The sequence below is a fragment of the Myripristis murdjan genome, chromosome 4 (genome assembly GCF_902150065.1).
Source record: "Myripristis murdjan chromosome 4, fMyrMur1.1, whole genome shotgun sequence".
NCBI classification, from domain to species: Eukaryota; Metazoa; Chordata; class Actinopteri; order Holocentriformes; family Holocentridae; genus Myripristis; species Myripristis murdjan.
Genome location: NC_043983.1, coordinates 4,470,237 through 4,493,902, shown reverse-complemented (window position 1 = coordinate 4,493,902; position 23,666 = coordinate 4,470,237). Strand labels below are relative to the sequence as shown.

The window sequence follows — 23,666 nt, the reverse complement described above, 5'->3', positions numbered from 1 at the left end:
ACATGTCTTGCATTATACGCCCTTAATTTAAGAAAAATCATGATCTCAACAACAAAAAAAAAAAACATTGCATGGAGATTGTCAGCAGTCAGTTGGTGTTACCAGGTATATTCTCCAATATTGCTAATAGCCAAGTTACTGACAGTTGCTATTCTTGCTACTAGAGCGCAGACACAGGACGCAGATCATGCCCATGTAGGGTCCATTGCTTGATGACCAAAATCAGCAGAAGAAAGAAGGTCAGAAGGAGGACTTTCTCTGTGTAACTTATGACTGTACAGCCTTGTCCTTGCAGGAACAGTGTGTTGCTAAATAATGTGAGGCTTGATAATACTGCATGATTAATTCCCATGAACATCACCTTGCCTTCCTACACGGATCTGTAGCTTCTACTTCTGCTTCCAAAAGGTATCGTCCATCACATGGTCTTCTCTGAAACATATCTTATTTTAATGGCTGAGTTAATTGATCCTAATATGAAGCAAGCACAGGGTGAACTGAATAAGCCATCACACATCTACAGCTTTTTAAACACACTTGCCAAATTCTTTCCACACAAAGGGATTCCCCCGATGTGCCAGTGGGATTTTAGGCTGTAAAGTTCTGAAAACTGCAATATCACCAAACTTATTTTTCCTCTATTACCTTGTTGTGAATGTTGTTGAAAGTTCAACCAGTGTACTGTACCAAGTGTACTCACACAGTGTACTCATACATCCACTCATGGAATGAACCTACGTAATTCTGGTGTCATTATCACCTTTCCCATAACATCATCTTTAGGAAAAAATGTCAAGTTTGATATTTCACAATCTATAGGGCAGAATGCCATGACATTTAATGAGCATATTAATGTCCCCAAAAGGATGAATCCTCTACATATTTGCAACATTCCTGTAGTGCCACCCTCACACCAAAATATCTATCCTGCATTAGAGATGTCACTAGATTTAATTAGGAGATTTCCATGATATTTAGTGAGTGCATATTTACTGTTTTGTTGACCACATTACACTTTCTCTAGCCCCCTAGTCATCCTCAAGCCAAAATGTCAAAGTTAATATCTCTAAATCTTTTGGACACATTACCAAGAAATTTGGAGAGCACATTCAAATTACCCCGAGGATGAACACTGATAACTTTGCTGACCTCATGACCTTTCCTTCCAGCACGGCCCTCAGCTACGTGCTGAACACCTGCTCTTTTGCTTAAAGCCAAACTATTGTTAATGTGGACCGGTTTACCTGTTGCTCAAAGTATTAAGCCGCTTAACATCACTTTGTGCAGATGGAGGAAGCTGAAGCTGCCAGAGAGCAGTGGGACATTTTATGGCTTCTTTTTCCTTCAGGTCAGCCTGACCTCAGCTTCAGAGTTGATCGCCCCCAGGAGAGAGAAAGTGCCCCTCCTTCCCACCGGGGCCACTGATGAGCATCTGTTGCTATCAGGTAACCAGCACCAATTGTTCTGTTTTTTTGTTGTTGTTGTTGTTGTTTTCTTTCCTGCTCTTCTGGTAACTGAAATGTGACAGGGTCATTTATGTAACAATTTAGTTTCATCAGCTTTGAGCTGCAACATGAAAGCCCAACTCAGAAATCTGCATTCTCCTCATTCCTGAAAAAACATTTCTTGGGATACATAACCACTGTAATTTATTGGGGTTGCACTGAGACTAAATGTTGTTTAGCCACAAATCATTTGGTTCTAACTACAGCCTAAGGAGTGATGGAACCTCTTCAAGTTGTGATCCTGATGAAGCATATTCCTCATTAAAGGACTGCTGTGTGATTTTAAGTCAGTGGAGGAAGTACAGGGTGACCCAAAAAAACGGGAATCTTTGAAGTGCGTATTGGCAGACATGAGCAAGTGGCAGCACAATTTTTAAAAAATGAATATTCCATCATTGTTTCTTAAATGGCATGTTTTAAGGTTTCAATTACTATGAATAAAATATTTTTCTTCCATCACTCTTGGTTTTATTGGATTGTTAAAAAGTTCCCGTTTTTTTGTGTCACCCTGTATTAGGGCAGTGAAGAGACATGCCAGAGAAATATCTCTTGTTGTGACTAGTTTCCCCGATTTCAGGTAACTGTTAATCGACAACAAGCATACTAGAAAAACTACCGTTACAGGACCATACCAGTGATTTTGAATGTTTGGTCCATTTACTACAATGTCCTCACATTTTACATGCTAAAAAACCATTTTGCAAATCACACAAAATGATTTGTGCTAAACATTTCACAACATGTAATCAAGATCATTCCAATTCCAAATTTGAATATTTGCTTGAAACAGCCACTTCATAATGTTCTGCCTCTGTGGCTCACAAAGTTGTCACTATTCACAAACCACAGAACTGCTAATTGGCTGTGGAAAGCAAATGTTTTCTCGGGGACTATTTTCTGGCGAGGAGGCTGTTTCACTCCCCCCAAGTGATGGAATGCTGGTGTGAAGAAAGTTTGAAGTCTCTGAAAGTTCATTTTCATATCGTGGTGGAATGAATGGAAACCAGCGGCTGGATTAAAGGGAGGAGAAATGATATCAGAGTTCAAAAGCAGAAATGAGAAGCATTGAGAAATGAGAAGCATTTGCATTTTGTAGATTTTACACTAAACATGTAAAATCACTGGTAAGGTCCTTCAAGGAGGTATTATGTAATCTACCACCTTTACCAACCTCTACTGGCAACTAGTGGGAACTGTAATAAGACTGACAGAACGCAGCTCATCCTACACAAATCTTTAGAACAATAAAGTCCCATTTTCTCAACAGAGAGAAGTAAGATAGATATCTCACAGAGGAAAAGGCTGCAATAATAATAATAATGCTGTGCCATTATTCTGCCATTTTGCTTTGTTTAATATCATGTGGCGCTGGTTGCTAAATTATAACAGCACCCTGTGGTGATGGGCACTGATCAACATTTCCAATCAAACTTTGCAATGGGCAATAAAAAAAAAAAATTAATTAATTAAAAAAAAAACAAAAAAAACTTGCTTATTCTCTTTGAAAACAAATATAATAAGGAGTCATTTTGTTAAAGCCTGTAAGGTCTGACCTTACAAACTATCCATCCATCAGCACTGGCAGACTGTCAGCTGGAATTGTTTGCGTGTTCAGCACTCTGAGGAGTGGGCTACACCCTCTACTGGCAAATGTGAGTGTTTTCCTTGTATCACAGTATGAACTGTGCAGGAAACAAATTCTTTTTACCCCTAAAATATCAAGACACCCAATTCACATTGCCAGAGAGCACGGGTGGTTGCTGTGATGGAGAGCTGGCACTACTGCTTTTAATCAGAGTCATGTTTTCCATGTGGGAGCTGCTTTCATTCAGGAGTCACTCTGGAAGTGCCTGTTCCTGGACCAGGCCGGGCAATTATCTCATCAGCTGATCCACAGAAACTCTAAAGCAACTTTCCCGGACACTTGGAGATATGATGTTGTTACCCCAATTTGTAAATCTGGTGACTCTACAGCCAACTCTGTGGCTAACTATAGATCCATCAGTGTTCTCTCTGCTTTAATTGACTTCTGACTTTGCAACATTTGCCATTTCTACTCATCTGATAGCTGATGCCAAGTTGCCAACTGAGTAGCAGAAGTTAATCAGAAAAAGACAACAGTTACATAACACAGTGTTTTCTCTGCCACCCAAAACATGAAGATCCCTGCTTCTAAAATGTCCACAATTACACCAAACAAAGTGGTGCATAACATTGAAGCCGAAGCCGGCTAATGCTAAAGTGATAGTTTGGATTCTTAGCTACATAGTGGTGTTTGATGATTTTGAGCGGCATCACAAAGCTTAAAAATTGTTTTGCAGGATGCACAGCAACCCACATTTGTTTAAGTTTCACTGTCCTCCATCACTCTCCTCAGCCAGCTGGTTTCCAAAACGGCAGAACTATTTTCTTCCACAGCACTGCTGCTGTGTCACCACGCAGGGGCACTCTGGTCCCTTATTCATCTTACAAGGTGATACGGGGTGGCAGTGCTACGGCTGAAAATAGTTCCACCATTCTGGAGACCAGCTGGCTGCAGAGTGCAATGAAAGCAAAACTCAAACACACATGCACTGTTGCGTATCCTTTTTCAGTTTTGCTGGTCAAAATCTTGTTTTCTGGTCTGTGTCTACTTCTTTTTTATTGGCATTTGTGTCCAACAGTTTATCATAATATTGACATTTTAAGACATTTCCCTAATCATTTTCATATTGTGTATGTATATCATGTGTATATTCATATTTTCATAGTATATTCATTAATCCACCAGCTAACTGCTCCCACTCAGGATCTACTTCTTTGGTTAAGCAGCAGTTCACTCTCGGTAAAGCTTTCATTCTTGTGACAGAGAGGGAGTTAATGAAGCAGACCTGCTGGATGTATGAACCAGCAAAAACCACCATGTGGGTAAGAATCCAAACCACCACTGTAAGACCCAGACAGACCAAGCTGAAGGTCTGTCTGTTGGCTCTCTCTGTGGCCTCCTGGTTGATTCAGAAATCATTGCAGTAATTCATCTTCCACAAGGAAAAAAAAAAACAATCAGGTTGACAAACCCAGCGCTGATGCCATGTGTACAGATTCAGACTTAATGTTGGCTGCATGTAATGTTGATGGCACAGGATTTTAAACCAGTTCTACTGTAAGTCGCACTGTAAGTCACACTGTCTACAAGGGGCTGAACACCTCATGCTGGATGGGAAATTTCACAATCACCTCATGGACAGTCCTCATGCATAGTGACCAGAGAGGATAAACAAAGTTGGAGGGCAGATAAGATCGCTGGCAAAGCACAGGTCTTTATCAAAACAATAAGCAGTAAAGTCATTTCCCCGCTGAGCAGTGAGCGCTGCCGCTGCTGGACTGGCAGGATAACTGTCTGTCAGCACCAGGGACACACCAAAGTCCAAAGACATCAAAAAACAAAACAAAAAAAAAAAACAACATGTTTTCAATAGCACTAGCCTCAAGGAGAATCCAGGCCGGGTCCAACAGGAAGGAGTCATAAACACGTTCAAATTAGATTCAAGGCCTTCCTTTGGTTTAAGGGCAACAAGTCTATTTAAAATTAGTTTTGGCGCACAGTCATAAAACATAGAAGAGTTACAACTGTGTTGGTTAGAGCCCTATATTAGGTTAACAGTGTCTTTTTTTTATTAATTTTTTTTAACTAAATATCAGCACACAATCATATAAGCTGTATAAGCATTGTTTGCACATTTCTTCATCTAATTGGCAAACATTGTGTTTTTCTCTTCTAATCAAATTTGGCATTTATTGGTTATAATTTCTCTGAAAGGGCAAAAGTATTTCAATAGTGTGGAGAGTTTTAGTGCTCCATTATGGTCCAAATGCTATTTCTTATAGGTTTTCCACCCTGACAAGAGTAAACTGAGGGAAATACTGAAAAACTAAAGACATCAGTGCCGGCACACTGTAGTTTAAAGTAATGAAAATGCATGAAATAGAAGAAAAATGAAAACTTTGCATGGAAAATAAAACACTGGCATGCAAGCTCACTGTAACTTGAAGAAAAACACAAAACCTGATAGATGTCTTATAAAATGAAACACTAAATACTTACTAGTACAATATAGCCGAGGGACATAATGGATACATTTATAGGAAAATCCAAACTTGTTCTCTTCTCTCAGATCAGAGGGATCTGTCTCTGTGGAGCTACAAATCCAGTCCATTTGAGATAAAAGACGTGAATGTCTTTTCTTCATTTTATTCACCTGAAGTGTTCCTACTAGTTTCCAGGTAAAAGAAGGGTGCAATGAGCATGCAAAACCCCACATAAGTAAACAGATGCATGGCCTGATGACGCAGAGGTTAATTCCTCCTCGAAAAGGTCAACAGGTTTTTATTTTCAGGAACAAGACAGAGTGCTGCAGGCTGTTTATATTTCATTCCACAGAACACAGAGAGTGCAAACCCTTCATTCCAAGAAACATGCATTTTGGACCTAAAGATCACTGCATTTACATTTACATTTACATTTACTCATGATTAGAACTCATGAGGGGTGATTTCTCTGATCACCTCACTTTGAAGCAGGGAGGAGGAACCAATCAGTGAAATCATCTGGTGGAGTTTGTTTGCTCTCCATGGCACATGGTTGCCTAGCCCTGTGCTAGGCTACCTGCCAGATCTACTTTCCAATTCACTTTCCAACAGGAAAATTGCAAGAGAAAAGTTGTTTAATTTCCAAAAAAAATGGGTACTGGGACTTGTTGATTTTTATACAAGGGCACTGACAGGAGAATGAACCTAACTTAGATGTTTTTCATGATGATGCACACAGAGGAAGCCCACGCAAACTCCACACAGAAAGGTCTCACTCTAACTGAGATTGAAACCCAGGACCTTCTTGCTGAGAGGCAACAGTAGTAACAACTGAGCGGTTAAGCTTTTGATTCAGTAATCACTACACCTGAATCAGGGCTGCTAGCAAGAGGTTACACACCTGGAGTGACGCCACATTTCTTGAATGGAATTGCTGGTGAAAGGCGTCTGAACACGTCTGGGAGCTGCTGACCTTGTGAAACCTGAGCAGATTGGCTTGATTTCTGTCAAAAACATGGGGAAAAAGAAACAAACAACATAGAAAGAAAATGACCTGAAAATTAGCTAGGAAAGAAAGAAAAGTAAAAAAAAAAAAAAAAATGGGAGAGACCTGAAATTAAGAAACTTAAAAATAATAATAATAATAAAAAGTAATTAAAAACAATAAAATTGAATGACCTGAAAATTGCCCAAGAAAATATTATCCTGTAACATAATTTTAAATATAGAATTATAATATAATATATATACAACAATAATGATAATTTTCTCCCTCTCTTTTTCTTAACTAGATTGTAGTCATTTGAATGTCATTCAAATGTTTTCTTTTCATGTTTCAGTCAAAAAGACAGTTTGCTCATTAATTAGCTCGTCTGCTCCATGTCTTCCTTTGGTTTTCTTTCACCATTTCGACTTTATCGGACAGTGACAGTATAGACAGGAAAAACAGGGGAGGGGAGCCACACTGGAGGCTGCTGTGGTAACAATGCCTAATCCCCAATCACCAACTTTTTCTGCATTTTTTTTCTGCACGCTGTGCCTGGAGGGAAATTTTCACATCATGAAAAAAAGGCAAAAGAAGCCCATGGCCCTGCGTTTCTCCTGCCTGTGCGTCAAACAGACTCACACAACCCAGTTTTAATTTCGAGTGTGATACATCGGCAAGTGATGAAATGACAGTCACAAGCAGGTACTCCTGAAGGTGACTCTTGCACTTGAAGACACACTTGTTGAAAACTTGATTTTATGTTCAGCAGTGCCAATCAACACAGCATCACATGAATCATGATGATATGCTGACTGGGAATCCTCAAGGCAGTGGTCTCATTTGTGTACAGTAATTGTGCCAATGTCTTCAAATCAAATAATGATGTTATTATGATGTTAAAATGCAACAGGAGCATGCTTATAACCAGTGTTATCTACCTGCGGATTTTTGGTTTCAGGTGGAGGTCTAGCAGCTCTGTGTGATCGAGCTGAACCTGGACACTAATATTGCACATTTTAGTCTCCAAAACAGGAATAACATGGACACTTTGGTTTCAAAGGCTTCCAGAAACAAAACATCATAAGTCACTGGTTGGCAAGATGACACTTTTACACAACCAGCCCTCCTACTGATCCCCTTCATCAAAATAAGCCTCATGTAAAAGTAATAAACACTGTATGCATGTATAAGAATTTTTCTTTAACAAATTTTAAAATGAGTGAAAACCATGACTTTTGTTGTATTAGTGTATAAAGCCCGTGCTGCAGATACATCATATAATTAGAGTTTGGATGCTTGAGGGAAAATGACAGCTCCTTTCTAGGTGAAAGTGCAGGTCAGAGAGATTGAGCGGGAAGGAAGGGAGCCCCAAAAGCAAGTAGAAACAGGAGGTTATGTTGCGGTGAGTGTGGAATGTGGGTAAAAGGTCGACATGATGGAAGTGAACGGAGCCTCAACCTTTGAATTGTAAATAACAGCTGCTTTTAGTTCCAGGACAAAGTGGATCCCCCATGGCATCAACACATGGAGCCGTGTGCTAACAGCACCCCTCACACAGCGTGCTGTTCTGACTGATGCCCTTATCAGGAAACAAGTCCACAAGCCAGTTGTACTTGGAATCTAGAAAAACACAAAAAAACACACCTGCTCTTAGAACAAAATTGTTAGAGTTGACAACACAGAGTGATGTCAAACTACAGTACGTTTTAAAGTTTGCATGAACCAGGTCTTCAAATTTCAGTTTAACAGGCAGAATATTTTGATTGATATTTGACAATGAACGTCACACAACTCCCCCCCGATAAAAAAAAAAAAAAAAAATGCTGAGAAAAAAAGAAAAGTTTCAAGAAGATCATTGAGCCAAATATGTGTTAAACAAAAACACTACTGTTAATGGACAAATATGATACCTTTTACCCTCCTCCGAACATTAGAAGAGACTATGTAGATCTCCCATTTGAAACTGCATAGTCTGCATAGCCTAAAGAATATGTTGGTGTATGAATCATTACATGCAGGCTACATGAATCATAGCACTGTATCATAACTCCAGTGTTTGCATGCATTGGCAAGTTATTCACAGTCAGTTGAGCGGAAGTGGCAGGAATATGGCTGTATAATAGCTATGAAACATGTACGTATGGCTTTAGTTAGGCTATCTATTTTTTTATTTGTCCCCCCCCCCCCCCCACCACCACCACCATCTCCTCCTCCCTCTCCTCTCTCTTCCACCTCTTGTAATTTGTTTTCTTCCACAGATGCAGATGGTGAGGACGTCGTTGCAGAGACCAGCACCATCGACAGGTACAACAGGATGAAGGCTAATTAAGGCGGATGCAGCTCATTTGTTACTGGTTGCCATGGGTGACCAGTGAGCTAGCTGTCTACCTGTCAGCACCCATCACTTGTACTGAGTTGATTCACTGTTTTGTGTCCTGCATCCTCTGAGTAGCTCGTTTTAAATAAATGAAAGTGGGTCCTGTATAATTTTGGAGGGTATTAACATTTTGTGACAGATCCCTGCTGGAGTCCTCTGTGTCGCCCATCACCTCTCTTGCTCTTTGTCTTTCTCCCTCTCCATCTTGTAGACCAGAGGAAGCAGGCAGGACACACTCCAGCAGCTCCAGTGGGAGCCGGAAACACCAGAAGGAAACGGAGCTGGGGTACGTGACAGAAATGAAACTGGTGTTATGTCTCTGCCTTGATCAGTCCCTGTTAGGATGTAGAATCATCTCCTGGGTGGACAGTGTGCTTGGACGTCCCACTCAAAAAGTGCTGTTACTTTGCTGATGTTTGAATTTAGCAGAAGAAAAAGTCTGGCTGTGGAAATCCATTTGATTGAAATGAATTAAAGAGAAAACTGTTGCAACACTCCCTCCCGCCCACTTTGCTCCGCCATGGAGCGACGTGTGGTGCTGCCAGCACAACAAGGCTTGAAATCAGCAGCTAGACTCTTCTCTGTGGTGGAATGAGCTACCAAACTCCATTCAATCCACAGAGTCCCTCTCAGTCTTTATGAAAGGGCTAAAAACCCAGCTCCTTAGGGAGCACCTTCTCACCTAATGGACTGTGTAATCAAAATAAATAAATAAAACAAAACAAATAAATACACAATAAATACATAAAATTCTGCCTTGATGCTTTTTTCCTTCCTCTATGTGCTTTATGCTCTCTATACATGACCTCCTTGCTCTGCCTTGTAGCTCGTCTGTCCTCTGGAGCAGAGCCAGAGCTTTAAGGCACTTGATGTCTTCATTCTCTCATGAAATGATATTTGCTTGTGGTATATAAAAATCTCATATGTTTACACCGAGGAGAATTATCATCGCTCTCAGCAGGTGCTAAAACCAGCTGAGCATTTTGATTTATTTTTTAGTGTAGCATTTGAGTGCTTGACATACTTTAATGTCTTGTTGTTTTGTCACAGGACGCTGAGGAGCTCCTGATGCTCTTCTACATGAGGATGGAAAGGAGGGTGAAACACTCCAGGGTGTATCCTCTTCACTGGGCTACATTTGTCCCACTGCCAGGTTGGAGCTCAGACTCCATTGTGTCCACACCAACTGCAAGTAACTTCACATGAAAACTGCATTCACAACACAGATTCATGCTGTTTTATCTGAATAATAACACATTAAAACTTAAAGTACATTGCTTATCATAGTTTTGGGGAATAGTTTCTGAATGCTGTTAGAACCTTATTCAAGGTGTGCAGCAGATCAGTTAAGCTTTGATTAAAACCTTTAGGAACCAGCAAGTGGTTCAGTCCCTGTTCCATAAAATGTCAAAATTGCGTTGTCCGGCATGTTTTGATCTTTGTATTTCAAGTTCACAAACACATGATACTGTTGTAAAGCTTAGGCTGTACAGCAAGAATTTCATGAAGGCATGTGATGCAAAAGCTATGGCCACAAATTCCTAATGTCCACTACAGGGACCTTTGCCAGTAAAGTGACGTAAACTGTAGTGCATTAGAGCTGGCTGCTTGGAGACAACCCAGCATAACAAAACCATCTGATCACCACAAGTTTTATCAAAGAACTGCATACAAAAAAATATTTATGTAGATGTGTGAGACACTGTCCGGATAAATGTGTTGAAGGAGAAGCTCAAGTTGGAAGCAAATGGACCCACATGCTCTTAGCACCTGCCTTAGGTAAAGCATGTTGAGGTGAGCAGTGATGAGACTTGCTCTGGTGTAAGGAGTCAACGTCACATCCCTCTTGCAGAGTCACTGTACGGTCCTTATTAGAGGAAAAATGACTGTATTTCATGACTGTATGAGGAAAGCAGCTCATACCCAATTACATCATCGGCTGTGAACTTGAGGCACAGTTTGGCCAAAGTGCAAGCTTTACAGAAAACAGTGCTGTCACTGCAGATCACTGTGATGATGCGTCTGTGAAGAACTGGGTGAACAGAGGAGTCATGTTCAGCTGTGGCACTGGCTGCACTGGAACCAAACACGGCCTCACCCTTTACACAAGATGTGACGACTGCAAATGTACGTGCTGAGCACATGATGAACCCAACAGGAAATGCTTTCCAAATCTCACCAGGTGACTTTGAGGCAGGTCAAAGGTGACTACTCAACAGAAAAAGGGCAGGTGAACTTTAAAAAGTGTGGTTTCAGTCTTACAGATCGAGACAGCTGACAGAGCTAAACCCAGATATTGTGCTAGGCTTTTCTCAGTTTGAGTGGAAGCTCACAGACGACTGAAAGAAGTGAGATTCAGTTCTTTTGAGGACATTGGTCTCCATAGATAATTATATTATCTTCCAGAGAGCACCATGCAGGTGGCCAAAGTCAGTCAGTCAGTTCCTGAAGCACTGGAAGAAGACTGCCGGACCCTTCGGGGAACGGGCTGGATGGCACTGTCTTCAGTCCTCAAGAAATATCATAATTTCAATACTGCCTCCAATACACACTGCTACAAACATGACAATGACGCGCTCTTAGGTTTGAATGTAGATGCTTGGCCCTAAATGGCCCTGACTTGACTATTGCTCACCTGCATAAACCCCAAGGTATTACTTATAATATTCATAACTGGAGTAATATTGTTTAGAGTTATGCCACACAAATGCTAACTTGTTTGCTGAATCTTAATATGATGGCCATTCAAACGAACCACATGTCCATGCATGTGATCTAATCTCACCGATGGCAAAAGTCTTCATTTATATGAGGAGTTTCATTGATGACAGTGTTCCTGTGTAGTGGTCAGGTGGTCAGGTTGTTGGTGGTGTATACTGTACTTAATGTATGTGGCTTTGTGACAGGGAGAGGCTGTTGTAGACCTCAGATGTTGGTGCGAGTCGCCTCTTTGTTTTGTTTTCTCTACACCTGATACTCTTTGCTCTTGAATCAGTGCATCAGTGATTTTGTGCTGCTGCAGCACTTCTTTCCCCCATCTTCTCCGACTGTGAACTGGTTGGATTGTTTTTTTGTTGCAACTGATCCTTTTTACATCAACGGTCAGGGCTAAAGAGCGTATCCGATGGCAAACTCACAGAGGGAGCGCTTCCTGCCCTGCCAGGCTGACGCAAGGTAGCAGACACGTGATCTCATCCTCACCTTTCACACACTGACCTGCTAGTGCCGAAAAAACACCTCTGCTTTGTTGCACTGGTTGTTTTAATTCTTCATTCAGGCTAATGAACTGTACCTGGAAAGAAACTAAGGCAATCAGTTAGTCCTTTGAAATTCAAGCAAATTCAAGGCAAAACTAGGCAAAAAAAGCAATCAAAAAATTAGCAGAAGATAACCAAAAAATTGGCTAAATAAATAGTATCAAATTACATGAATAAATAGATAGATGGATGGATAGATAGATAGATAGATAGATAGATAGATAGATAGATAGATAGATAGATAGATCCAATTATTAATTAATTAATTAAATTAGCAAAAAAAAAAAACATAAACAAGAAAAAAGTAAAAGAAGAAAAAAACTATGTTTATTATTATTATACTTACAAATTACAACATTGTATTTTATTTATTTATTTATTTATTTATTTATTTATTTATTTATTTAAAAAAGAAAGCTCCAGCTCCTGGGTTTCAAAGAATTAATATTTGAATTGCAGAAATTTGAATTTGTCATACTTATGTTAAATCACTGAATTTTAAAAATGGATTTGTTGAATAAATGGATGCAAAATTTGAGTTTGTAAACCACAATTTGAAATTAAATGAATGTGACTAACTCACTTAGTAATAAAGGGCTGCTAATACTTCATTAATTTCATCAGTCTGGATTTCAGTGGAGAGTTTAGTGTCTCACGATGGTTTCAATTCTGGTTCAGAGGCTTTTCCACCCAGACAAAGATGTAGTTCTGGGGAAACACCGAACACTATCTCAACATAATGTTAAACCACAACGGCTTGAACTTTTGCCCAAAACCTGCTTTTCACACGCCCTCGCTTTGTGGGGATTTGCTTCATAACCATCCGAATCTTTAACATTTGAGCCAAGATTTTTTCTTTTATGATGACCATAACCACAGATTTAAACCACGGTGATTTTTCTGTAATCACCAGACGTGCCAACGCCCTTCGTTCCTGGTTTCATAAACTGTTTTGTAACCCTCTGCATCATAATCACACATTTATTCCAGCTTACAGGAAACAGCTGTTATTATAACTGGGTCAGTGGACGGAGACGTGCCGGTCTGTCCAAACACAACTCCATTAGCAAGTTGAACATTGTGTTCTGATACAGCTGAGTAAGGCGGGGAAAACCCTCGTCCAGCAGACTGTGGGTGAAGCGGAGAAGCCCACACCCTGCCAGACGTCAGCTTGGTGCACGAGGTTAGAGGAGACGTGCTCTTACAGCTCCATCGTCCCGACTTCAGGAACCAAAGTGGCCCTGGTGTCCTGCAGGTGCCCCTTTGTTCCCTGCAACATGTTACAGGAGAACTCACGGCAACCTGGACAACATATAATGCAGTACAAACAAGTCAACAGTAAATATGCTGTTGCCAATCAATGATACAGACCAGTGCCAGGGGCCCTAGGCAAAAAATCATTTGGGGGGCCCTTGCATTTTACCATGAATAAATCAATGTGGGCCCAAAAGACAAACAACCTAAAATTGTTTTATTTTTCTCGCTGGAAAACAATAAATAAATTTTAAAAATAATAACAATTTTAGTTATTTTTATTATTTTTTTTATTATTATTTATGCATTTTTAAAAATGTGTGTATTGTTTTTGTGATTCATTCATTTACATTTTTTTTAATTTCAAAAATAATGTTTTTACATTTTTTAAATTTTGTTTTAATTTTTAAAAAATAATTTTGTCAAAGTAATTTTTATGGAATGTAATTTAAAAATTTTATTATATATTATAATAATTGTAAATATAGTTTATGGTAAGTTTTTCACTAGTATTTTGATCTTCCAATTGTTTTCTTGTCAAAAAACAAACAAGGAAATCAAGAGACTTTGCTCTGGTTTCAACACGAGAAATCAGACCAGCATCCCTGAGCTGACGTTTAAATAAAACTTTAAAGGTTTCAAAGGCTTAACTTTGTTCAAAAAGAATCTGATTGGTGGTGGGGGGGCAGAGGGGCTGGACTGAGAAGAAGGAGGGGCCAGAAGAGTGTACCTGATCTGCCTCGTGGGCCTGGCAGCTCAGGTACAGGGGTTAATAAGTGGAAAATATTTTCCTTCATGTATTTTAGTTGTGTGGAGCAGCTAAAGAGCGAGGAGGAGCTTTTCATTGGCATCCAAGTTATCATGTGTGACTTTATAGATCTTTACAGACCTATGTCCCCTGATTTCATCACTACAGACAAAAAGCTGTGCATGCACAACTCTTTCGAGCAACACCTGAAGCTATATTTGGAGTGCAAACATAAATGAAATCAGGAGAGCAGGTTTTCACTACAGACAACTGTCAATGTTTGTTTTGTTCCTTCTACCTGACTGTACTTTGTAACTTTGCTAAATGTTGCACAAATATAGCTCTTCTTCTTCTTCATATTTGCTTTGGCCACCTGCTTGCTTTTTCTATTATGCAGTCATGACTGATTACACAGTGTAAGATAGCACAGCTGATTTGCTACAAAAAGCCCATCAATCCACCAGACATTGATTTCATATTTCTGACAATGAAGGGTCACAGCTTGAGAGTGATAAATAACTCTTGAGAGGAAAAGGGTGTCATATTTATCATTTTCTAGCAGCTTCATTGGTTTCTGAAAAGTAGCCCTCGTTACATTTCTTTACACCAAAATCATAGACACGAGGAAGTTGTGAAAAATGTTTGATATGAAGTCAGTTACTATGGGTTAAGATTTACATCATAAACTTAAGTTCTGTTACTATTTAATTGCTTTTATGCTATTCAGATGTAAACTTGTACATCATTTTAAGCTTACCTGCCAAATGTATAATTTCGTCTCCTATCACTGTTGCTGCGTAGTTCTTTGTACCCACACATAAACTTCACATAAGCATCTGTTTCTGCAAGATGGTAAGGCTGCATCCCAGCTGAAAACTGCATGTAAAGACGTGTTTTGACAGACTGTCACAAAGCAGCGACCTGCCAGACATCTTCTCCCATGTTTTGCATGCCATTTGTACCTCGTCACATCACCACGTGCTTTGTCTGTGTGTCTGGCATGTGTGTGTGAGGGGTTGTCAGGTCTTGCTGTGAGAAATGAGTGTGAATAAAGCTTGGAGGGTTGAACTTTCCCCTACTTCTCACAGTGGGTCCGTCTATGTCGTTCAGCTTTTTTTACAGCATTCCTGACCTGAGAGTCTTTCTGGAGATTTATGGTGAACACTGCCACTGGCCTGCTTTGGTCACTCTAGCAAACTATAAGCTGACCCTATGACAAAATCCTGCTTATCTGCCATTTGTTAAGCAAGTACTGATGCTACATTAAGGCACCTGTAAGTTAAATACACAGTGGCTTCATTGATGCAAACAGATACATTTGATTACCAAACAAGCAAATAATAGGAACACTGATAAAATGTAAGAAAATCAAAGCGCAAAATAAGCTTTTTGTTTACTGTTCTGCATATGTGCTAATGAAAAAACATATAGATACTTCAAAGTGAAGAAGTGCTCTGGTATGACTAATTTGTTTGAGTTTTGGGCATGTAAATCAATCCCTTCCACATGACATCTCCATATCACTGTTTAACCAGCAATTCAGACAGTTCATTGCATCATGGGCCAAGGCTATGAATGTTTGAGAGCAACTCAGACTATCCACGCCCCCCGGCGCCCCCCCCAAGCTGTGGGCAGCCAATCAGAGGAGCCTCCCTCCAGCAGCACTGTGCAAGCAGCCTATAATAATCCCACAATGCAATTGAGCAGCACTAAACACAAGAGAGAGGCATCTGAACCAGGACAAGCATTCAACACCTAAACAAGAACCCAGAAAGAAAGCAGCAACAGCAGAGATGAAGACGCCGCTGCTGCTTCTCGTCCTGGTGACCGTTCTGGTGCATGTGGGGAGCAGCTTCCCCACAGAGAGGAGAGGGTCGCAGGGCGGCAGAGACAAATACTCCACCTGGGATGATGTGAATGTGGTGGCCCACGGCCTCCTCCAACTGGGCCAGGCGCTTAAGGAGCATGTGGACAAGACCAAGGTCCAGATGAGGGACGTCAACACCAAGCTGAAGGCATTCAACAGCACTGTGGCCGAGCTGCAGAGAGAGCAGCAGGAGCAGGGAGCAGCTCTGAGGGCCAGAGGCCAGGAGGCGGAGGAGAGGGCGACGCTGGCAGCCGAGCTGGCCGAAGAGGTGAGGCTCAAGGTGGAGGAGATGAAGTCGGAGAGCAGGAGCATTCACTCCAGGATGGACCAGCTGGAGGAGAAGGTGGATGGAGCGCTGAGAGAGCCGGTGGCGGTGGAGAGCAACTACAGTGATCACAGTGGAGCCTCTTTGGTCCAGGTGAGAGAGAGAATTTTATTATTTCAGCTTGCTAGAAAAAATTATTAATGCTTAGGCTTCAGTGCTGTGTGAAAACTTAATATTTTGAGTGTGAAAACCATTACCTATACTAGTTTCTTCACATCAGACTTCATTTACTGTAATGCCTGATATTTTTGACCACTCAAATGCAATGCTGAGAGAAACAGACAGCAAAAAACAGGAAGTTGTCACAGCAAATAATACTTAAAAATAAAGAATGGACGACCACACCCTCAGCTGTACATTGAGTAAATGTTTGTCCATTCATAGAGCTCATTCAACTCTGCTTCACACAACTTTCCAGACAATAAGTCCGCCCAAAATAACTGCCTATGAAAAATCAACACTGGAAACTGCTAGGAAATGTGGGAACAAAACCGGGCCAAAAACACTTTTTGGCCCGGTATTTTGGCTGATATTTTCACTTCACTCTCACAAGCCAAATCTGGCGTCTTCTCACCCCGGATAGACAGATGTTAACATGTGAAGAGAAGTGTCGTCTGTGAGGTGACATGCTGGTGCAGGGTGGCTGACAGGGTGTTGACCTGCTCTTCCCAGAGGTTGATGGAGGCTCAGAGCAGACGCATTGACGACCTGGTGGAGAAAATCAAGCAGCAGCAAGACAAGCTGGAGAAGCAGAGCCTGCATCTACAGACGCTCCAGAGCAAGGTACATGCTCCCGACAACATCATTTACATTCCATGCATTTTAGCCAATGTACTCAGCCAGAAGGGCTTTATAAATGACTGCTCAGACAGGAGGGTTGATGTCTTGTTCAAGGTTAGAGGGAAGGAACATGCAACCCGTCGACCACAGGACTGTCACTGTCTTGCTGAAGTTCTGGATTGTGTTTACATTGATTCAATAAGGTCATCTACAAGGGTCAGAAGTTACAAATTTTTTTCAACCCCTTATTTATTTATTCTTCAGGTTGCACAGAAGAGATTCAAGTTATACAGACGCAGAGATGAAGAGACTGCACTCAGTGGACAGACACTGCAAAGTGATGCTCCAACAGGTGAGACAATAGATTTCTAATGTTTAATGCCTTCAGAGCTAACTAAATCCAGTCAAGTTTTTTTTTTTTTTTTTTTTTTTTTTTTAAATTGGTCATTCTGGGTGCAAGAAAAAAAAAATCAGTCATGTCTCTGAAGTGATTTCAAAAGAAAAGACTTTCTCCTACAGTAGCAATCAGATATACTGTGATCCTCATGAATGCTGAAAGCATTAACTGCTCCGGGGGCAGGAGAAAATGAAACATAAGCTTGTTGAGTTAAAGCTCATCTCCCTTCCACAGCTCCTGACACATCAGCCTTAGGAGTGTAAAGACAGTACTAAAATAGTTGGGTGTATCCTAGAAATGTCATCCAGTTCGCATCTACTGACAAGAACAGGCATTTACAAGCATGCCAACTGTGTCAAAGAGCCTTCACATGTGGGGTGTCACTTTACCTCACCCTGTCACCAGGAGAAAAACAGAGGAGTGTACCTTTGCCCTTTGGTTTACAACAACTATCTTGCTGGCAGGGCAGCTCACAGGCAGTCCAAAGATCAAGAATAATAAGGACAGCAGCTTTTTCAACTCAGCTAGTTTCCTCGCTAGGATACAGTAGGCTCTGAACATCAAATAGGTTAAAACAACATCACAGCCAGTGCAAGTCCCCAAATTTACAAACCACTGTGGCTATTTTACCAAAGAATCAAAAATGACCCACAAGTATTTGTCGTAACTGGTAGCGATGTCCAACCATGACCAGACTCTAAAGCACCAATGAGAGCAATGACCTCAGTGGTCTATTTTGCACAATCGCCTGACAGCAGTTTTCTGTGGGTTTTCTCAGGTTTGGCCAGAGATTGCCATGATCTGTTTGCGCAAGGGCAGCGAGCCAGCGGTGTCTACACCATCCAGCCCCAGGACTCTGCGCCCTTCAATGTCCTCTGTGAAATGACATCAGGTGAGTCAAACAGGCAGTATGCTTAGAGGTCTTCTGGTCTACCGTAACGTGATAGAACTTTTGCACTCTTTTAAACTGCATTAGGCAAGACTTAAAACACGCAACACACAGCCTAAATCACTGTGTCTCATGTCTGCTTGCTCACACGAGATTTGCCCTGTTTGCCCAAATGTCAGTGTTGGATTTGATAACTGGTGGGAAATCTTCTAAAGGAATTGACCACTTAAAGCATTGAAGCACAACATAAAACATTGTCCTAAGCAGCAGAGATGAGTGTTTCCAGAGAATTTGGACTCACCAGTGGCGGCTAAAGTTAACATGTTGCCAGGTTTCCCCCCCCACCAACTCCATCCATAAGCATCTCTTGGAAAATGTACTGCCATCAAGTTAGTTTTCTGATTTCTGGGTAATGAAGTGCCTCACATGATCAAAAATTCAAAATAATTTTACTGCCACTTAAAGCTACCAAAGAAGCTTTAATGTGACTGGGACAATGTGCAAAAAGGATGGAGCTTTGTTGCATACTACACTATGAGCCAAGACTATACTATAGCTTATTAATTTGAGTAATTCAACATTGAGTCACATAAGGTAGAAAACACTGCTGCACTGCCCTCTAGAGGTTAACACTTTCAGGTTACCCTTCTGACCACATCCAGTCAGTAATGCTGCAGCAGGTACATTTAACAGCTGTCAATGGCAAAGTACCTGTAGCTACATTACTGATTGGTTGTGGCCACAAGTGCAACATGCCTGGACATTTCAAACCTTTAGAGGGCAGTGCAGCAGAGGGTTTTTGTGTTGATTCACTCGTTACAGTCGCTTCATGTCAGAGTTGTGCAAAAAGCTGTAACCCTCCATGACCTAATCTCTTTTCTACTCTCTGTACTCACACAGAGGGCGGATGGACTGTCATCCAGAAACGACATGATGGATCCCAGAACTTCAATCAGCTGTGGGAACACTATCAGAGAGGCTTCGGCAGCCTTAATGGTGAGTCCAAATTGCATCAAAACTGATTAAGAATCCTCATCAATTCATCTTTTGCCTCAGTTACCAATGCCACTCTTACCTTTTCTTCCAGGTGAGTTTTGGTTAGGCTTGGAGAACATCCACTCTATCTCCAAACAAGGCCAGTACACCCTACAAGTGGAGGTCTCTGATTGGGCAGGACAGGAACAGTCAGCTCGCTACCAGTTCAGATTGGGTGGAGCGGAGAAGAAGTACACCCTGCACTTAGAGCAGGACTTCTCTGGGGTATTGGAGAGGATCGTGACAACAGGAGCCTCTGGTCTTCCCTTCTCCACCTTGGACAACGACAATGACCTCAGTGCAGATGTCAACTGTGCCAAGCTTCTGTCAGGTAGGCCCACGTCTTTGTCTTTTTTAGACTCTGACCTGCCTTCAGTCAGACACTTTATGGTTCTTATGGTTCCTTGACAAAAATGTAACTCTGCAAAGGGTGACAGCGCATTGCAAGACCTGTGATTGGTCGGCTTTGCAATCACTTTTCCCACTGATTTCCACTGATAGAGAAGACATGGAGCTGATCAAAACTACATGAGCTGGAAAGACTCGCAAAACATATTCATTTGGATGATACCTCTTTCCTAAATTATAAAGACCACCAGATGTCCTAGTGAGAAATGTCCAAATCCACAATAGTTTGGATACCACTCAATATGTCCGATAGTAAACTCTGTTCCGGGAAATATAAACATGATTACTTCCACTTTTATCTGCACTTTTACCGTGAAAACTCATGCAAACTTGACAATGCCATCTATGGTTTCAACAGTCTACCTGAAGATCCACCAACACAGAATTATAAATGCTTACACTGCCATTTAAAACAACCGTATAGCTAAACTGACATGCAGACGCACAACCATTTGTGAGCTTTCCCTCATTAAATGTTTACTGTAACCCTTATTCCATCCTGCTGCCCAAATGCAGGAAAAATGAAATGTCAGGCGCCGATTTCTGACGAGAATGCTATTTTGTTGCAGGAGGTTGGTGGTTCAGCAGCTGTGGTGAGTCGAACCTCAATGGAAAGTATCCCAGAGGGCCGAGACTGCTCAGGAAACAACAGTCCAGAAGACAAGTGATGTTTTGGATGACCACAGGAGGACACAACACTTCTCTGAGAAGCACTGTTCTGAAAATTAGACCAGTCACAGTCAAGTAATAGCTGGCTCACTCTGTCTTGAATGGCTTTAAAAGTAGTGGACCAAAGACAATCCTACAAGCAGAGACAAACCAACAAGAGTATACTCAACGCTGTTCCAGTTGTATGCTTACATGAACCAGGAAACTGCTAGGAGCTAAAAGAAGTGCATTGCTTATTGCAATATGCACATGACAGCTCGATCCTCTAACTGCACTGGGTCGCCAGCTGTTTATATGCTGTGCCATATGTGCCATAACTCACTGTCACAGTGGACATGTTCAGTCTTATTGACTGCTAAAATATTATTCCCTTTATAAGGGCTGTAATTATGTATCTTATTTTATAACATGTTTCTCTAATTGTGATGGGTATTATTTCATCTTTTTGTCATTTACAGTTTTGCCATTTAAAAATGTAACTAAGACCAATTTTGTACGTCAGTCATGTCAAATGGATGAAATTAAAGGTTTAAAAACTTAGACACAGTCTGGCTCTGTATTACTAAGTGCGAGCTTATATACTATGTACACCATCAAAGTATTATAAAAATGTACTTTACCATATTTCTCACAGTACTGAGGTGTCTGTATAACAATGAAATAAATCCACACAAAAAGAATTATAAGTTTAACATTTTAGACACCAAACTATCATTTTTGGGGAAAGCTAGCAGGGGGGGGGTTTGGTGTCTTGCTCCAGAACAGTGGGCCTCATTCACCAACATCTTCCAACGTTTTCTCTTACATTTCTTTTAAAGAAAGGTTTCATGACGTGTTTTTAAACCACAGAATTGTTCGCACCTGTGTACTTATATTGATGAAGCCCACTGCCTTTGTGAATTGAAAGTGTGTGCCATTTGATCTTAATTAGCACAGTCAGAAGCCCTGTCAGTCCCTGTGAAAGGGCATGAGACTGCAGGGCTGTGCACACACACAATCACACACACAACGTGATCAAGTTGGGAGAAGTCGAGAATGCTCAAATGCAGGTCTAGGTATATGTGTGTATATATAGTTATGTTAACATATATATTAACATGACCGATATGAAGTGTTTGTGTAGTGTATTATTTGTAATATGATGAAAAGAATTATAAAAAATATTGTCATTATTACATCATTTTTTTTTTGCACAAACATGTCAGCACTCGGATGTGTGAGTGCTCTTGATTAAGTGTGCATAGACTGTTCTTCCCTAAGAATAAATCCCAAATAAGAGAACGTTGGTGAATGCCAGGATCTTCTTGAAAACTGCGTGAGTGGGTTTCAAGAACAAATTTGTTCCTAACGGTTGCTGAATGAGGCCCAAACACATTGTTCTTGTCTTTACCGCAGGTTTAACAAGTTTTGCTTCGCTTTTTATTGTGTGTTTTACCGTAAAGACCGCCTGCAAATCAAATTCCTCTTGCAAAACCAAAAAGTTTGAACTCAAAGCCAGTGCTGGAATATGTTGAACTGATATTTTATGCCTGTTTATGATGTTGGATTTGAGCTTTCAGAATCACCGCAGCACCACTGTTGGATAAAAGTATTTGGAATTTTGTGTGTTCCTGCAATTCATTCAGAACACTATGAAGAGAAGAGAAATTAACAGACATCCCATTATAAGTTGCATGCTGCAGTTTGGTACAGCACATAGGCTCTTTTTAACAGACATGTGAAGAGTTTATGTGGCACCACTGCTCCCTGCTGGGGAAAAGGTATAAAATAAGACATGGACACTTGATGCTTGCTGAGGGAGTCCAGTACAGTAACATCCATGAGTTCAAGATGAAAAATTATAACTGAATCTCTCTCTTTGAAATGAATCAGTCTGGTATAAATAGTCACAAAATGAATTTCTGAACTTTTCACTTTTCACTGATAAACAGATTATAGTGAATCTGTGGTTTATTTCTAGTGCCAGTTACAGTTCCAAAATCACAGGAGAGGTGACAATAAAACTAGAGTTTTGGTCTTTCCAGTGGCACACAAATTCTCATTGCTTTTTCTGACATTGTAGGCCAAAGAAATAAGAGCTGATGTGTGCGGGCATGAAATGATGGCAGAGCTGCAGTATCACTTCATGTTGACTGTAGAATTGACATTTCTTTTTAATATGACCAGACAATGGCAAATTCCAAGCATGCTAGACTGATAGGGCAAACCTTGAATTGAAAAAATGTTCTCCTGATTTTGTGTTTGTTCTGAGAGATTCATTTTACATGAACTTTGGGGTTTTTCCCATTCACCCTGGCAAATGAATAGCTCTCTTTTTCTGAATTTGCTTTTTTGATCACCGTATATTACTGATCAATGTGTTTTTCACTTGTAACGCTTAACTTTGTTTTATCACTATGTAGTGCTTTGCCTATCAAACGCAAACTGCATTTGGTAAAGGAAAAACCCTTTGAGAATAGAGTCATTTCTGTTTACTCACTTGAGTGCATTACTTACTACGTACAAATCAAGGCAGCTCATCTTACAGAAGGCAATGAGATATTTCAGCTTAAAGTACTGAGTCGTTTTGTTGTTCAAGGTCCTGATGTCATATTAGGTCCTGGTGCTCTCAAACCCTTGCAAGGCATCTTAGATGGCCAACAGTTCTGAGTGATTTCATAGGTCAGTTTGGCTTCCTTGGCGCTGATGTGAATGTGTCCTTTAAAAAGTTATGCACTGTAAGCTTGAGATGCCAGAGTCCTCTGCAGCACAAAAAAAGAAAAAGTTCCTCAGGAAAACCACTGAGCTGTTGGTTGAGGCAGCAGCCAAAACAGAGCTACATTTTGTTCCATGCTTTATAAGTGCTTCTGTTTAAAAAATATTTCTTTAATAATACACACTTAAAATCTCAGATGCCACACACATGGCCTTCTTCTCGTTGATTTGCTTGTCATACACCACACCAACAAGTCCGTGACATCATGGCATCCATGAAACAAAGGACTAAAACCAGACTCTCAGGACAAAGAGGACTAAGTCCTTCCATGTGTACATGTTACCAGATTTTGACTTTTACTATATCCAGTGCAGTGTTTATCTGGTAACGAAGACACAACAAAG

General features: G+C 40.7%; 1 protein-coding gene and 1 long non-coding RNA gene across 2 annotated transcripts; both read left to right on the top strand.

Annotated features, from left to right (window-relative positions):
* Positions 1–1,297: 1,297 nt before the first annotated feature.
* Positions 1,298–9,230, top strand: LOC115358286 (uncharacterized). The gene is made up of 3 exons (XR_003928174.1): positions 1,298–1,445; positions 8,820–8,865; positions 9,150–9,230. It is a non-coding gene; the product is annotated as an uncharacterized LOC115358286 (long non-coding RNA).
* Positions 9,231–15,083: 5,853 nt separating this feature from the next.
* LOC115357371 (angiopoietin-related protein 4-like) lies at positions 15,084–21,107 on the top strand. The gene is made up of 7 exons (XM_030048768.1): positions 15,084–16,482; positions 17,062–17,172; positions 17,434–17,521; positions 18,345–18,458; positions 19,356–19,451; positions 19,543–19,821; positions 20,468–21,107. The coding sequence occupies exons 1-7, from the start codon at positions 15,991–15,993 to the stop codon at positions 20,644–20,646; spliced, it is 1,359 nt and encodes a 452-aa protein (XP_029904628.1). The 5' UTR covers positions 15,084–15,990; the 3' UTR covers positions 20,647–21,107.
* Positions 21,108–23,666: the final 2,559 nt, after the last annotated feature.